This window comes from Homalodisca vitripennis, chromosome 5 (assembly GCF_021130785.1).
Source record: "Homalodisca vitripennis isolate AUS2020 chromosome 5, UT_GWSS_2.1, whole genome shotgun sequence".
Lineage (NCBI taxonomy): Eukaryota > Metazoa > Arthropoda > Insecta > Hemiptera > Cicadellidae > Homalodisca > Homalodisca vitripennis.
In genome coordinates this window covers 183,203,999-183,222,542 of record NC_060211.1, presented here as the reverse complement: position 1 = coordinate 183,222,542, position 18,544 = coordinate 183,203,999, and the positions used below count along the sequence as shown (strand labels likewise).

At 34.4% G+C, this 18,544-nt stretch overlaps 1 protein-coding gene across 1 annotated transcript in view; it reads left to right on the top strand.

The window, feature by feature from the left end:
• Positions 1 to 2,849: 2,849 nt before the first annotated feature.
• LOC124363773 (rootletin-like) overlaps positions 2,850 to 18,544 on the top strand; it is a 42,092-nt gene continuing 26,397 nt past the window's right edge. Inside the window, 16 exon segments of the mRNA XM_046819035.1 lie at positions 2,850 to 2,897; positions 3,152 to 3,211; positions 3,213 to 3,341; positions 4,621 to 4,639; positions 6,097 to 6,203; positions 7,592 to 7,636; positions 7,639 to 7,833; positions 9,243 to 9,379; positions 9,567 to 9,727; positions 10,874 to 11,004; positions 11,201 to 11,368; positions 12,352 to 12,546; positions 13,954 to 14,130; positions 15,280 to 15,306; positions 15,308 to 15,469; positions 16,239 to 16,425. Of these exon segments, the coding sequence (XP_046674991.1) occupies positions 2,850 to 2,897; positions 3,152 to 3,211; positions 3,213 to 3,341; positions 4,621 to 4,639; positions 6,097 to 6,203; positions 7,592 to 7,636; positions 7,639 to 7,833; positions 9,243 to 9,379; positions 9,567 to 9,727; positions 10,874 to 11,004; positions 11,201 to 11,368; positions 12,352 to 12,546; positions 13,954 to 14,130; positions 15,280 to 15,306; positions 15,308 to 15,469; positions 16,239 to 16,425 (1,948 nt within the window).

Genomic DNA, 18,544 nt, shown 5'->3' with positions numbered 1-18,544 from the left:
AATTGTAGTTGGTGAGGTTCGTTCCCCTAAGTATCAGAGGTTCTTGCTAGCCCCAACAAGGGTGTGCCACCTCCCTGCATGCTTTGACTGGAGAGGCTGGTTCAGAGCAGGCCTTCCCTTCTTCCGGGGAGACATGACTTTGAGATTTAGTGTCCTAATTCTTCCTCATGGATCTCGATAGGAGGCGGCTCCTACCCCCTAACCTTACCCATCCTGAATACCATGTGACTCCGGAAAACAGTGCTAAGGTTTCTTATAGGACTAAGTGTAATTTATAAGCTTCTTGTCCTAAGAGAACAAAAAAAAGAAACTTGTAGGGGGAGAGTCTTTGTGCATTCGAATTCCTACAAGTTGTTACAAAACTCTTAATTTCCGTTAAGAGTTCCAAATAAAAGATTCTTTCTGCTGTCACAGTTGAATTTAAAGTTAAAGATAACAGATTGTTATGAGCACAACTTAAGTAATATATAAAAAATAAGTTTTTAAATATACTCTCATATTACAGTTTGGATTTTTCAGAGACGAATCTTGGGATGGCTCATGTATTTTGGTTAAAAAGGGTCTACAAACAATTATCTAGATCTTCTGATCTTGCTGTTTTCAATGAAAACAATAATTTTTGAAGGATCTTTCTATTTTTGAAATTAAACCGCATACATAAAGTGCATTGTTATAGCTATATAAAAAATACCAGGCTACAACAATACAAATTTATTTATTTCAATTCAAATTTCCTATGCAAGCATTACAGAGAGAATAAAACAAAAAATTACTAATAACGTCTGATTTTATATAGATATTTTGAAAACCAATAATTCAGAAAACTTTTTCAAAATGTTATAGCACAGTTTGGATTTTACATTGGTAACTTTGAAATCTTTATGAATAACTAAAAAAAACTCTACTAGCTGTATCGACATTATTCTAATTAGTTCAAACTATGGAGAATATATAATATCGAATACGGATCTCTTAATGTTCAGATCGCAATGCTCTGTTTGATCTCATTACCACAAAGGTGCTCATTAACTAACAGTAAGTACAAGACCAGAATTTAATGATTTAATGGTATGATCAATTAATATTCCTAAAATGTATCAGCATAAGAGTGGTTTACTTCTTATTACTGTCTAATTGACCTTTGAATTTTGTTGTCTAGCTTTTTAAACTGTACAAAGTATGATTTGCAATACATCAATCAAGATGATTTAATTTTACAACTGAACTATATTTTACTGAATTACAATTTTATCCGAGGTTCAACAGGAAAAAGTGTGAAACCTGAGAGATGCGTCTCCAGGGGTGAGTTGTTACATGGAAAATGCCAAGAAAAGGGGAAGGTGAACAACATGTTTTACTTCAACAACTGTAACACTGGTTCAATGTCAAGCTTTTAAAACTATAGAGGAGTTTACACAAACACACATAAGTCTGTCAAACATTCTGTTATTAAACATTAAGTTATATGTATCCAACACATTTTCTTTATATACGGAAGTTATACAAATTATTTATTCTATTTACATTAGAACCCTTTTCCATGCTTACTATTATTATTATTGTAACAGTTTTCTTAAACCTTTATACTTTCAAAACTGATTTTAGTTTCCAAAAAAAATCTAGTTCAATACGAATCAACAATGGGGGGGGGGGGTGGGGGGGGGGGGGGGTGGGGGGGGGGGGGGGTGGGGGGGGGGGGGGGTGGGGGGGGGGGGGGGTGGGGGGGGGGGGGGGTGGGGGGACATACAATTTTGTAACTATTTAGTTGTAGTTTTACAAAGTATGTTAATGTCCCATTATTAACAGTGGCCTTAAGTCTAGGTAACATCCTCGGGTAATTTATTTATTCATTAATTACAATGGCAACACATGTTTTACACAATATCAAGCACAAAAATTATGTATTTTCCAAGATAGTTAACAATCCACCAAAAACATGTAAATGCAGTCATAGGCTATACAATGCAAAATAAATACTAGTGAAAATAAGTTCAAAAAAGAGGAAAAATAACAATTATTAAAATATAAGTATAGCAGTATAGCAATAATAGACAATAATAGAGCAAATAATAGACATACTGTAGTAGTGGCTCAGATAATAGTAATAACTACAGTATCAAACATAAATAACAGAGTTGTATTTATGTGATGAATGTATGTGGACAATAACGCACATTATTTAACAACATAGAATCAACTATAACAAAGAGCGACATGCAACAATAGTAAGAGTCAACAATAACAATAATAATAGGTAACAATGAGTAGTAAGTAACAAATAATAAATATTGTAGTAATACTAACAACAATACTGAAAGAAGCGGAAGTGAATGGTGTCAGTTTATTCATGTTCGTTGTGGTAGAGTAAGATTCAAGATTAAATAATACTTATTAAACTGGTAGCTTTTGTATTTGTTATCAGAAAGTAATTCAATCTTTGAGTATAATTTTAAATAACTTCTTTATTTTGTCTGGTACTTTGGTATTATCCAGAGGCCACTCTGTCCCTATATACTACTTTTTATCACACACGATTTAAGACCAACGATTTAAGTAGGTTTAAAATTAGGTTATCATAAATTAGTTACTATTAGTACCAAAGTTGAAGATACCTTTAGAAGTGCTCAAGTGATCTAAGCTTGAATTTGGGTACTATCTTGAGGGATGCTTTTCTTTTTTTACCATAAGTGCAGAGTGGCACCGAAGCTTGCACTGTTGACCGAGGGCGTTTCCTATCCGGTACTTTCTGTACCTCAAAATCACGTGCCAAATCTGATACAATCGTCCAAGGTAATCTGACATCAGAAAAGTTGGGACGTGATATGAGGTTGGGAAAGTAGTGATCGGAAATGCCACTGGCCATCAGAGCAAAACTTCGGTGCCACTCTGCACTTCTGGTGAAAAAAGAAAAGCATCCCTCAAGATAGTACCCAAATCAAGCTTAGATCATGTGAGCGATATTAAATTGTAAACTTAAGTTTTTTTCTTTTTCTATATAAGTGCTCATGAATTTATCTAATAATTTTATTTAGTAACCCTACCAACAACTAGTAGATAGGGACAGAGTATCCTCTGGACAATACCAAAGTACAGTTTATCTTTCATCTCTTAATACAATTAAAAGAGTGTATATCCTAATGGTTCTGTGCAGGAGGAGAGGTGCTCGCAAGCGGAAACTGGAGTGTCGCAAGTGACTCGGCTGCAGGAGGACGATCGAGCTTCTGCAGAGCGCACTACGTGACATCGCACATGCTGTCATCCAGGACTCTGAGGGTAGAGACCCTGAGCCACAGCCCACTCCTCATGTGCATCTCACCCCGTCACAAAGCAGTCCCTCCTAGGTAACTGACCAATGAACTGAGTCAGGCTGTGGCTACAAGATGAAGATATCAATTTGGAGATGCCTTTTTAGAAATTCTTATCTTTTAGTTAATTCCCCTCAATTTATTCCTTTACCTATCCTGTTCATCCATTTTTAGCTATCAAGTTTGATTGTCTAAACTAAACATTTTAAACAAGATTTTCTTTAGTTTTCATTGCTGAACAGCATATCTGTTAATGAGAAAATTTGTGGTCAGAGGTCCTATCTAGTATGAATAGACTCTGGAAAAGTCTTTTTCCAGTTGATAGTAATGGAAGAGGTAATTAATTTTCCTTTAATAAAATTTGGCCTGTAGTCCCAGCTGGCAATTCAATATATTTAGAGGTCCTGTGTGTTCTTTTTTGTCCTGAGGGAGAAGGACAGTTTATCCTTTGTGCTTAGTCCTAAAAGGACCGTTTGCACCTCCCTTACTTAAATTTGTGTCCTCAAAGCCTGAAGCTTTACAGAAGCATATCAGATTTGAAGGCTCCTGTTCTCTGATATGCTTGGGGCTTGAGGAGATATGCTCCCAGGAATCCGAATTTTTGAGATGGCAGGACAATCTAACCAAATTATCTGATCTACTGATTCCCCCTCTTCTCCACAGAGTCTACATTCGTCAGTCTGGCTAAGGCCCAACCCTCATAAAATGTTTCCTTAGGGGGCCATGTCCTGTCAACATTCCCTAATATCAGTCTAATATTCCTCTGATCATACTCTGTTACTTACTCTGAGAGCTGCCCATCCTTTAGCGTAAGGAGAGATAAACATTTTGGATAGTCTTAATTCTGAGGCTCTACTCCAATTAATATTTCTTATCCTCTTTTCCCCAATCTTTTACAAGAGCTTTGCTGTTGGAGAAGGCTATCCCACAGCCTGGCTCAGGCCCCACCATTATGGACTCCGCTCTCTTTTTGGCGAGGATGTCTGCTTTTTCATTTCCATGAATGCTTCCTCATGGTCCCAGCACCCAACCCAGTGTTACTCTGTTTTATTCGTAACCAGCTCAGCTAGAGCATTCTTACATTACCCAGACTTGCTTTCGAGTCAGACAAACAGGTATCAAGTGCCTTTAGTGCAGCCTGACTATCAGATAGTATCAAGTATTTTAACTCCTTCCTTTTGTCCTCATTTGTATGAGTCTTCTGGATACATGTGAGTCTATTGCCATGACTTCTGCTTGGATTACCATGGCATGTTTTCCCAGGGGCACTGCCATTTTAACTCCTGGTCCATATATTTCTCGTATCCTGCCCTAGAGTCCCCAAACTAGGCGGGGTGAACTATCTGTGTAAAACTTCAGGACTCCTTTTGTAGGGTAGGCCTCCTCTTTAATCCATTTCTCCCTTCCATCGATAGAGACAGTATATGGTTTTTTTAAAGGAGTATTTCTTAACCATTGTCTTCTGACACATTGGTTAGAATTTCAGCTGTTAAGGAAATTGTTGCATTATCTTCATGTGACCATTCTAAGACCCCTGGAGGTAATTTATTACCTTTGTTCCTAGAAGAAGCTTCATTCCGCTTAGAGCGGCTGTCCTCATCACCTCCTGTCCCAGAGGAGTGTAACTCCCAGGACCCGCTTCCAATTGCAAGTGTTGTTTGGGCAGGAGCTCATCGGTCCTGTGATGCTGTAAGCAAGCTAGCCTTTGAAGACTCTGTAGCCTCTTAGCAGCTGATTTGTTTGTTCTACTTTCGGCCACTACACTAAAGCAGCATATGTGACCATCGCGTTTTATTATAGTTTCATAGATCCAGTATATCATTTTGGGTTTCAATCCCCATTTAAATCCAAAGAGTCCTCTTACAGGCCCCACCCAGGCATGCCGGGAGGTCCAAAGTCACTTTGGCCGCCCAAGGGCCCATTTTCACTGTACTTTTTTTCTCAATATGTGGGTTCCAAGTAAGCCTCCCATCCAGTATTATACCCAGATATTTCACTACCTTTGTTTGTTTTTATTCTTGATTCTTCCAAGGACCTGGTTTCTGCTGTGTTAGCTGGGACATTTATTACTTTTCCTGGTAAAGGGTTATCATATTAGTACATGAAAAAATAGAGAACAGAAAGAAGAAAAGAATGGAAAGAAAATGGTTTAAACTATCAACCAAAAAGCTGCTTGTATTTTCCTAGTCCAGGCGTCACTGCAGAGAACGAGGTCCCGAGCACAAGTCACAAGTACGAGAAACACAATCACACCGGCATGGATGAAAGTGGGATACTAACACGAAAATCTATGTCGGCTCCTTCTTTGGCACAGCGTCGTGTCATCTAAACAATTGATCAGGAAGGTGAATGGCAGGAGGAGAAGTTGGAAGGGGTTATAGGGCAAGCTGCTTCTGGCCCTATGTTTTGGTTATAGACCTTAGTGTTATGGTGTGGGTATGAATTTTGTTGGTTGAGGTTTCTTTAATTGGTATAACTCTTTTTAGGGTTCCTAGTTAAGTGGTTTTGATTATTTAATATTGATTACTCAAAAGTGGTCTCTAATCTCAACCGAAGGTTGGCTTAGCAGTTGGTTTGCAAATTTTATGTATGAAGCCTCAATATGTTTACATTTAAAAAATTTCTCAAATTTCTCTCCACGGTGTGTTATACCTTTTGTAACCATAACGATGGAAAAATTTCCGTAATCCTTGTTATCCTATTAAAACCTTCCATCGTCAATAACAAACTTTAAACAAAGAACTGTATATTGGTTGGTTTATTAAATTTTTCCCTTACAGATTCCCCCAAGCGAGGCCCCACTGCGAAACTCCAACGTCCCCAGCATTTGCAGAGAGCACTATCTCAGCTGTTCAGGCAGCACTGCACAAGTACCAGCTGCACATACACGAACTACAGGTCAGAATAACATATGATAATAATAACATCACTACCTCTAAATCCTTTTTAGCATTTTTTTTGCAGTTAATTCATACTACTGGAACGTCCATAATATTAATGAATTTACTTTCTGATGTTCCTTAATACTGTGAAATTACGAGGCATTTTGTCAACACTCAGACATCTTTAAGTATCCACGTTTTGTGTTAAGTTAAATTAATACCACAACAGGTACAACAACACAATCACAAGTAATTAAATAAAAATACAAACATTTACAGAAAACAAATTGTTTACGACGTGGTGGGTAATATATGTTCTCATGTGCTGGATAGTTTGCAGCTACAAAGTAAATCAATCAATAAATCAAAATTTTTTATTTTTCTCAAGAACACATTCTAAAACATGTTATGTATAACATGTCAAAAATAATAATACTTTTCAAAAAATATACATTTTATCCAGGCTGACCTATATAACTAATTATTTTTTTTAAACTCATTATAAGACATTTACTAAATAAAAATAATAATACAAAAAATTGAGAAAAATATATGGCCCCTAAGATTACTATTAACCTGATTAGTGGTTCCTTCATTAATCGGAAATAAAAACTTAAAGTTTTTCAGAGCTTGGAGCAAAACATTTATACACATTTAAAATCAGCTTGAACATCACAATTAATAACTGTGCTTACTGCCTATTATGATAGTTTTAGATAACAACAAAATAACTACTGTATTACAAATGAAAATTAAAAATACATAACTTTTTGCTAACAACTAATTAACCAACCAAAGCTTTGACATATACAATTGAACAATACTAGATTATAACTAACTTATTATTTGTTAAAGTGTCTCCATGTTTTGTTGAAACACTAACCATTCTCTCAATAATTTTTATAACTTTGCCACAATTTGTCTCATGGCTTATGTTGTTTTGGCAATTTGTTAAATAATCTAGAGCTATAAAAATTAAACGTTCTAGTATAAAATGTTCAATTAGGTTTCTTAATCTTAATGTGTAAATATTTTCCCTTCAACTAAGAATTTGCACACATATTAATAAAAAAAAACATTTTTAGTACTTTAATATAGAAATAGAGATCTTAGTGGGTAAAATCTTTAACTGTTGAAAATATGGAAAAGGCGAATTGAATTTGTCCTTTAAAATCAATCTCACAAATACTTTTTGCAATGTACAAGTGGTTTAAAAGCTCGTATAAAAGTTCCTCCCCAGCATATTATCCTGTACTCTGACCTACTATTAATAATAAATAAATAAATAAAATAATAATGAATAATAATAGTAAATAACAAATAATAATAATAATAAATATTTATGCTTTTTATCCTATCCCTGTTTTAACAATTATTCTATTCTTGATGTCATACTTTGTGTAGGTGAAGTTACAAGCCAGCAAGGAGCAACTGTCGGTGGCAAAGGAGGACAGACTGAGAACTGTGAGGAGACCACTCACTCTCTGGAGTCTAGAGTGGCAGAGTTGACCACTCAGCTGGACACTGCCAGGGCACAGGCCACTCAGCTGGCCACTGAGAGGGAGATGCTCGTCAAGTCTCTGGACTCTGCTCGTGCGGAGAAGAACGCTTTTTGGGACAAGAACCGACTGGAAATTAATACAATGGTATGTTGGATTTTTATAGAATCAACAAGGTTAGTGAACAGACTTACAAAAATCCAACAGTTAAGAAATAGTATTTGATTTTAATTTTCAGTTCCCGAATTTTTTGGTATATTAGTCAAAAGTTCCCCTATTTTTAGCAATTAACTTACAGTTATAAAAAACGGCTTAACTTTATATTTGTATCCGTCAATTTTTCGTTTTGTGCAAAAATATATATGTGGTAACATTTTTTATAGTCAAACGTTTCTTAAAATATAATATAAAATATAATAATAAAATAAAAAAAACCAAAATATAAAATATTATCTTGATTTTTAAGACATTTTGAGGGTTATCATTCAAAGTACATACAAAATTGCACACTGAATGAAACCAAGCACACTAAATAACACTTTTTTTAAGTACCTACAAATTTTCTCCAAAATTAACATATAATATTTTATAAATAATGTGCCATTTTGATTATTGACTTTTGTTAGTTCTACTGATTGATCAGCTGCGTTTGCACGTTTAATAGAAAAAATGTTAATCTTTCATGTGAATTATTATGAAAAAATACAATTTTTTTAAAGGAGCGGCTGATTTCCTTTTAATCTTTATTTTACCTGTCCTCATGGGCCACTGGCCTGTGTGAGATTTTATGTAACAGATTAAGGGGGAGAGTCGATACAGTACAAGGTCGATGGTACTGATAAAAAGTGCTACGGTCACAGACAGGATTTGAACCTGCGCTATCTCTAACTCTGATCCATAGTCCGATGTCTTAGTATGCTTGGCCATCTAATATAAAGCTATAAATAAAAATAAAAATATAAAGCTTGGCACTCCCAAAATAATGTATTCCAGTTATGTTTTTTAAAATGTTCGTTTACCCAGGCATTGCCATTGAGAAAGTTAATGTAGCCTTATTTTTGATCTTACAAGTTAGTCTCCGCCATATTTAATTATTGGTCAACATTACGATACTGGGAGTGTTTCTATTCCTCAAGATCTTGGAATCCTGTCCCTAAACTATGCTTCTCTATATTGAAAAGCTGTCATGATTCACATTTTATACAAGAAATTGCAGGCTTTTGGTTTGATTTATATCTAGTGATCATGCAATGTCACCAAATTATGTAATATGTGTCTAGCAGTGGTGTAACTAGGAATTGGCTTTGGGGGGATGATTCTGATTGAAGAGCACACCACACAGGGGTGTGTGGAATAAATCTAAATTTATACAGGCCTAATTCAAAGTAAACCTGCTGTAGTTGAAACAAGTTAGATTGTCGTTCTATGTATTTTTTCTATCCTCTTATCCTTCCCTTAGTCACATAATTGGTTTACAGCAAACTACAACTTGTGTCATATCTTGAGCTAAAGTATTGTATACATAAAAACAGAATATTACAATATTCATGTTACAGCTAGAGACTCTGAGTGCTGACTATGAGAAGGTTCAGAAGGCCAACAGTCGGCTTCAGAAGATGGTGGACACTCTCGAGGATGAGAAAGTTTACTTGCAAAACGAGGTCGATCGACTGAACAAGGACGCAGAGATGAGGTCAGTTCTTAACTTATTATAATATAAACTGTTAATTATTTATTTGTTTCAGAATAAAAGTTGCAAGGATTAAAAGTACTAACTACATGTTTTCAAATGAGTTATGAGCTTTAGCGCTTAGTACTGTTATAAGTGTTGTCCTCATCAACTGACCAAGAGAGTGTAGACATTTCTATTGGTGTGCCAGGGAGATGTCTCTGAGGACAGAAGAGGACCGCTGTAGCAGACTCCGGGAGGAGTTGCTCACAGTCAGGGAGGACCTCAACAAGGCGTACCTGGCCAAGGACATGCTGGAGCAGCATAAGGCTGAGGCGGAGATTCTGCTCGCTCAGGTGGAGAAGAGCAGAGGTTAGTGTAGCTTTTGTCAACTCTTCAGTGTCAAGGTTTTTATCACATTTGCTCAACTCAGAAAGTGTACCTGGCCAAGGGCATGCTGGAGCAGCATAAGGCTGAGGCGGAGATTCTGCTTGCTGAGGTGGAGAAGAGCAGAGGTTAGTGTAGCTTTTATAAAACTCTTCAGCATAAAGTTCTTCATCACATTTGCTCAACTCAGAAAGCGTATCTGGCCAAGGACATGCTGGAGCAGCACAAGGCGGAGGCGGAGATTCTGCTTGCTCAGGTGGAGATGAGCAGTGGTTAGTGTAGCTTTTATAAAACTCTTCAGCGTCAAGCTCTTCAACACATTTGTTGCAATCACTCCTCATTCAGACAAAGCAGGTTTATAAAATCATTCATTCCCTGTTCAATCATTTCAGTGTTCAATAAAAAATTTAATTTTTTGTTTTTTAAATTTTTTAATTGAGACTGCTCACAATAATTAGTTAGCACATTTTCTTTAAATTATTGAAACCATCTTTGAATTACCTGTCTAAAACTACAACACAAAAAATGTTTTGGAACTTTTTAATATTAACTTTTAACTCAAGATCAAATTAAAGAAATGTTGCCACACAAAAATTATTTTTCCAATACTTGACGGTCTTGAAAATATTTATGGCGTACATGTACATTTTTCTTCGATATGTAAATTAATATGAACAAATATCAAATGTTAACTTTTTCAAAAATGCTAAAAAAAAGACCTCATAAAACCCACTAAGAAAAAACTTGAAATTGCCAGTAAATCTAGACGAAGAGGTGTTCTCATAGTGCATTGTCAAGTATGCAGCTGATGAGATAATAACACCTCTTCATCTAGGTTACACTTGATTTTGTAGTCTAGGTGTCTCTTATGTTGAAACAATGCAAAAGATTTATCTTGAGCTTCTTTGTCATTGACTTTTTTTTAGATCTTTTCATATGTGGATTTCAGATTCTAGGAATCAAGTTTGAAATTGAAATTGAGCTGAACTAAACATTCACATTAAATCAAACTTCCCACTAAAGCTATGTTATATATGTACTGAGGTTGCCATAAAAACTTCATTGGATTAATAATAACTCTTACAAGTCTAGAATTTCAGCTATTTAATAGTTGTATGTATGTGAGGATAGGAGATGTGGAATTGGAACTGGAAAGAGTGCTGCTGGAAAGGTCTGATGTCCACGATTCACTGTCCAAGGCAGAAGGTCTCGCTGCTGCCCTTGAACATGATAAGAAACGACTGCTCGAAGACATCAGACGGGTATGTAAACAATAATCTCAGTTTGAAATCCTCATGGAATAGAGAATGCTTAAAAGCTGTACTAAAAATTCAGCTATGATGATAACAAATTATTGTTTACCATCCAAATCGTCCATAATGCTGTTGGTGCTAATAGATAGGATTCTTACATGGTGTTATAAATACGGACTAACCTTGTATCTCTGTGTTTTGACAGCTGGAGCAAGAAAAGGCAGCTCTGCAGAGTCAGGTGGTTGACCAGAACAACGACCTGGGCTCTCTGCGCAAGGAGCTGTTGCAAGCTGAGCAAGTCAGGCTAGACCTCGACTCTGACAAAGTCTCACTCCACGAAAAACTCAAGTTCCTGGAGATTGAGAAAGAGAAAGTAAGTTCCAAGAAATCTCTACATTGGCTTTTTGTTGATCTTCCTGCAAGACCTGTATTTTTTAATAATATCAGTTATTAACCTGAGTAGTTTTGAGTCAATTAACTTTTTTTAAATCTATCCATTGTTTTTAATTCACTTCAGGATAGATTTTTGCATGTGAGCACTTCTGGAAATTGTCTTGATATCTACACCAATTTTTGGAAAGAAGTTCTAAATTTTACCACAGAGAAACCATGAGCGTTAAAAGCTCAAACCCCCCATGGTTTTCAAAGGCAAACATTAAAATTGCACTAAGCAATTTTTTAAAGCTAGAACAAGATAATGAGGTTTTAATGCTCAACAATTTCTGAAGGGAAAATTCTGAGCTCCTGTTTTGGGGTGTAATTTATAAACCATCTAGTGTGACAGCCTCCCCCCCCCAGAAATAAGTTTCTATATACATCCCTGAGAAGAACCAATCTCAGTCTACTCACCTTTGGAAAGCTTAATAATCTTTAAATGTTTATTATTTGCTAATTTGATTGAGAATTGCTGAGTATATTTATAAAACTGTGTAAAGCAAAATTAGAATTGTTATCAATTAATAGAAATTTTAGAACACAGCTAATATGAGAAACCATGATCATAACTCTTTAAAGTTCAGCCAACTGATAGAAGGGTTGATTCAGAAGAAGAATGTAACTGTATTATTGATGAAGGAGCTGATGTGACATTTTTGTTTGCAAATTGTTAAACCCAATGAAACGAAACAACAAAAACGTTCATTTTTGTTTTTGTTGTTGGTTCTCTTAAGTCAATCTCAGTATTGCTCAATATTTCAGTTAAATGCGCAACTGTGGAATTTCAGTCAAGAATTTAAATAAGTTTTTATCTCTTCAAATTTTATGAGTGCTGATGTAAAGCCAGCCTATTTTTAACTGTTCTTTCAAACTTGTATGAACCCTGGTGTAGAGCCAACCTGACAAATCGTATTCCCGCAGGTAGAGTTAGAGCTAGCACAAGTATCCAGAGAAAGGGGAGACCTCAGCAACCAGCTGTCCATCATGGCGAGGAAGAAGGAAGCTCTGAACGAGGAACTGATGAGGATCCGCCAGAGACTCGAGCAGGCCAATGAGACCAACTCACGAATCAACAGAAACCTCGAGGACCTCGTGAAGGACTGTGAGGAAAAACAGGTATAATCAAATGTATTTTAATTGTATGTCCCGACATCGTGAATTGTTTTCTGGTTTGACCTAGATCCAAAACTTTTCTTTGTGAAAAGAGAGAGGATTAATCCAGCAGACCTTATATAAATTAGTTTTACAGTAAAAGAATATTTAATATAATTTTTTAACGTATACATTTTTATTTAAAAAAGGATAAGGGGATGTTCATAAATTACATCATCAGAAATAATAGTAAGGGACGAGTGGATTAAAAATGAGTATAAAATTATGTTGAAAGTGAAGTTGTACTTGAAAATGAAATAATTAGGTTAATATGTTTTTTAGCAATTTTGCCAACAACAATACAAAAACAAGTTTTTATCATACTGCACAAATTACAGCTGTTTTTTATACTTAAGTTGGTCTATAAGGTGATTGTTTTTCGTTGCATTATAACATAGATGTGAAAAATCAGCTGGTTCACAATTCAGGTAATTTTAGTGCTCTAACCTCAAACTTTGTTATTGTTTCAGTAGAATAAAATACAAAAAAACAGATGTTTTTTTAATATTTATGTGAACTTATTAGTATTACTATGTTTAGTTATAATGCAATAAAAATTAAATAAAAAGTATTTAAGTTTTTTTTATTTCTGTGTAATAAAAACCATCGTTTATCACAAGGAAAAAAATTGTGTTTAGGTACTTGATCGTATTTCCAACCTCGGCTTCCGCCTCCTCCAAACATGTCCGCTTTTGCTCTTAGTGATGAAAACTACTATTTGAGCTAATTGCATGGGGGATTTGGCATGAAATACACAATTAAATTTATACTTTGAAATAAAATAATTTATAAGAAACATAAAGACTTACCATCAACAGTTTGCTTCATTATGAACACAGATAACATATTTTATTGCTTTGAAGGAGGAGCTCTTCTTAGTGAGAAAACTAGTTTTTATTATTTTTATTAAAGATATTATTATTTTTTACAATTATACAATAATTTTAATTTTTTCACATGAGGCCTTTCGACATCAAAGATGCCATCGTCAGGTGTGAATCAACAATTTGAAATAGTATAAATATTTTACAATTTAAAACTTTATTCAGCTGAATAAAGCTTAAATTGTAAAATATATATGCTATTTCAAATTGTTGATTCACACCTGAGAAAAGCATATTTGATGTTGATGCAGAAAGACCTTGTGTGAAAAAATTAAAATTATTGGATAGTTGTGAGTTTTCTTTAATAAAAATAATATTTTATTGCTGTTTTAATTTTGTTTCTTGGTTATATACAAAGTAGAAATAGAGACTACACTTTGACTAGACATGAGTAAAAGAGCAATTAGATAGTTATACAGGGGGTATCCTAACCACTGAGGTTATGATGAATGCAAACTGATACATGAATGTACTGTCATGATGGCAGGTGATGCTGGAGGGCAACGACAAGGAGCTGCAGCGTCTCCAGGAGCAGTTGGCTTCACTGAGGAGTGAGAAGGAGGCGCTGGAGGGGGTTCTGTTCGACACCCAGACAAACCTTGAAGCCACAGATAACAAACGGGCGTATCTGGAGAAAGAACAGCAAGATTTGCTCATCAAACAGGCAAGTCTCTGTATCTGCAGCGTTTTCAAGATATGAACTTGAATTGTATTTTAAAATGATCAATTTATTTTCTAAGTAAAAGTACCTTGTCAATCATTTTTATTGTGTCAGTTAAGCATAAAAACTTATGAAGAGTCTTGGAGCAAAGGAAATATTTGAAATTAATTCCACTAATGAAGTTGCCTGACAATGGAATCCTTGATTCTGAAAGGCCTCACAAAATTAAATGAGTTATTGGAATATGTGTTGTAATTCACTCACTAGTGGTATTAATAATAACTCATGAACTATATGACATTTTGTTTTTTTTTTTAATCTGTAATAAATTGAGGAAAAATTAAATAATTATTGTTTTTTACATTTTTTTACTATCTGTTAAGAGCTTTATTACAACAAAATTTTTTTCTGTGAAAGAATAAATACAATTAACTAAAGGATTTATATTTCTGATTGTTTTTATGTATATGTTTTTGAGTGCTCTGTTTAGGTTGTGAGTGTTTTGTTTATTATTTATTTTAATAATATAAAATAGGGTTGAATGAATGTTGACTACCAAAATTGTCAGTTTTGTTTTTAATTATTTAATTTTAGCTGTGTTAAGAGTTGCTTTTGTTATTGTTATATATTTGTTTATATTTATTATTCTTATTTCAGTTTAGATTTTTTAATAATTTTTAAACAGTTTTTAGGGTAGTCTATGTGTATTTGTGTTATTTTTTGATGATTTATATTGTTGTTAGTATAGCTTTCATCATAATTTATGTTCTAGTACTGTTTATGTAAAAAAGAGTAATACTGCATAAGCCTGATATATTTTTTTGTGTGAAATGTATAAAAGGTGGACTCTGATATTTAAAATTTTTTCTATATTGCTATTCTTATAACATTACTGGTTTAAGGAAAGCTGATATTTTCCATACTTGCAAACTGAAAAAAATTGTGTGAATTTGATATGGAAATAAATCATTATTATCATATGTTGAGGGTATTTAAATACTTTAAAGCAATAAAACCTACCATTCTCTTAGGTTATAGCTAGAGCTAGAACTCAGTGATATTGATATTCATGCATAGGTTTGAGTTACTGTATGTCTTTTCCTTCAGCCATTTCTTATTAACTAACTATTGCACTGTTTTATGTAATCCCAGGAGGCACTCAAGGGACAAGTCTGTCGGCCTGAACAAGGAGTTGGAGAACAGTGAGAAGAGAGCAAGAGAGATGAAGGCAACTTTAACCCAACAAGCAGCAGTTATGGAGGCTGACTACCAGCAGACCATTGCCAACTTACGCAAGCACACAGAGGATTGCGTTCGCAAGCTCACTGATGAGAAGGAACAGGTGAGCAAACAGGAATCCTTTGTTTAAAAGCCGTACTCAATAGAGAAAGCTGTTAGCTTTGCTTATTTACTCCTAACTGACTCCTATGTTCTGTCTGATATCCAACGTCTTTTGTACTTTCCTTAACTTGTCCAAAATCTTCCTTATAGACTTGTTTCACCATAATTCAGCTTAAAATGGTCAAATTCATCTAATTTTTTCTTGACCTTTATCATATAATGTCTACTTCTAAATTTGTCATGTTCTTCTTTTTTGGGTGGCCTACTGCTATGCACTGAAGTCTTGAAGACCTGTTATACACTGTGGAACCTACTGGTAGTCTCACAAAATGTCAAAAACATCAGATTGGGAAAAATTCACCACCGCTCTGTAAATGATGTAATGAGCTTAAGGAAAATAATGAACACTTGCTTTTTGATATTTGTTTGTGTTAATTGAATGCTGTGCCATTTTTGGCCTGCTGGACAAGGGTAGTGAATTTCCTCAGAAGGACCTGGTTGGTTATTATAAACAACCAGGACTGCTGTAAATTGTAAAATTGTAAATTTGTAGGCTTCATGATTTACTTTGAGGGTTTACAAAGGCTCCTCAAGGGTTTACTTTATGGTAGTAAGCAGTTCCTTACAAGAAGAAGGAATACATTATTAAGGAAGATATTAGATAACTCTAGTCATCTAACATTTTTACCTTGGAAAGTCTGATCCATCAAAAGGAATTTGCTGCCAAAACTTAGCACCTTTGTTTGTAAACATCATAACATGGGTTCCAGGTGAGAATAAGCCTGGAGAAGCGTCTGCAAGCTACTGTGCTCCAGCTGGGCTCCGAGAAGGACGGAGAGATCCAGCAGCTCAACGAGAGGATACTGGGGATGGAGAAACACATCGAGAACATCTGTCAACAACACGAGGAGGCCCTGGTCCGTGCGGAGAACGACAAGCAACAAGCTCTGCTCATCGGTAAGTTACATTCTTGAGTTTGAGCATGTCGTCGTGTGTGAACTTGTGGAGACCTTAGGATTGACTTTCGGTTGTGTGAGTCGTTAGATAAATCCACAAGAGATTCTCTAAAACAACTGTGATGGACTATTTTCCAAATCGTTCACAAAAGTAATAATGTTACAACAAATATTATTATGTGTTTTGACCATGTGTCTTTTTTCACAAAGTTTACATTAAAAAATTAACTAGATACATACTTTTAATTTTACATATTTATAGCTACTCATACTTACACAATACATACACAAACATTGTGTCGAAATGTTCTGTAATTGTTGGCCATTTTTCACATGTCTCAATGTTATGAAAACAATTAAGGAAACAAAATTACTCGTAAGGAAAAATTTTGTAGAATTTAAGAAACTGTTCATGAATTATTAAGAGTTACATATACACAAGAGCTATGGTAGTAGTTGGCTAATAATGTGTACAACTTACGTGTTCCGATCCTTTTATTGATTAATATAATAAACTTATGTACATGCAAGTTACTGTTGGCTTTTACGTAAGTTTATAAGTTGAATGTTTCGTACTTTATACATTCTGCAACTCATGTGTTCTTTGATCCTCCGATTAACGCAATAAAATTTAAGGCTTTATTTAAATCAAGTTATTTTTTAACAGTCCTAAAATGTGCATTTGAAGCATTTCATAAGTGATTCCTAATATATTTAAGAATTATTATTGTGAGAAGAAATAAATATTAACAAGTACAATTTATTTAGTTGTACGTAGGAACATCAATATTAAAAGTTCGTAGACAAAATACACAGCCTAATCAGGACCTTAATTGCAATTATAGATAATACAAGTTTTATCATAATTAAGTTAAAGTAATTTGTAAAATTTAGATTACTTACACATTCTTTATTTTTAAAGCTTACAAGGATTATGTTGGCCGTAAACACTTCTTTATGTATACACATTCAAATAGTGCTGTTATATGGTTCTGTTTGTAAATATGAATACTGAAAGCTGAATGAGCATGCCGAACGACACTGTAGTTTTACTGCTTTGTTGGGATAATGGTTTCTCAAAATGCGACCAGTGTACATAAGCTTCTCACATTTTAATGAATTTCCATTTTATCTGCCAATTTTGAAAGTATGTTGCTTTTTTCATTTAATTACCTGAATATACTACAATTGAAGTCATATACAACACAGCACAAAGTTAATTGCCACTCCCAATGTTTGTTTAATCTATCAGTATGTTGCTTCTATTTGGCATATTTCTTTTCTTTAATGTTTCTTAAATTCACGTTCAATTTTGTTGTTGACTGAAATCTCTAAAAGATTTTTGACTAATATCTGGAATCTACTTACAGCTGCCCGATTCCTGAGAAATTAGTTACAGCTGTCTGATTCCTAAATTCTAGAATCTAATTACAGCTGCCTAATTCCTAAAATATAAAATCTAATTACAACTGCATGATTACTGAAATCTGGAATCTAGTTAGAGCTGCCCGATTCCTGAAATCTCGAAATTAGTTACAGCTGTCTGATTCCTAAATTCTAGAATTTAATTATATCTACCTGATTACTAAAATATAAAATCTAGTTACAACTTTGATTCGTAAAATCTGGAATCTAGTTACATCTGCCTGATTTCTAAATTCTAGAGTCTAGTTACATCGGCCTGATTCCTAAAATATAAAATCTAGTTACAACTGTATGATTCCTAAATTCTAGAATCTATTTACAACTAACTGATTCCTAAAATCTAGAATCACAACTGCATGATTACTGAAATCTGGAATCTTGTTACAACGGTCTGATTCCTGAAATCTGTAATCTAGTTACAACTTCCTGATTCCTAAAATCTGGAATCTAGTAACAACTGACTGACTTCTGTAATTTCAAATTTTGTTACACCTACCTCTAAAGATTTTTCAAAATTTAGATACAACTTAAATTAATTAATAAAATATAAAATCTGTATACCTTAAAGGAATCAGTCAACAATCGTTGACAGATTCCAGTCAACAAAGGTGTTGGATGTGAATTCAAGAAAAATTCATGTAATGACTCCCACAATAATAAAACAACACTACATTGAGATTTCTTTTTGTTTTCCT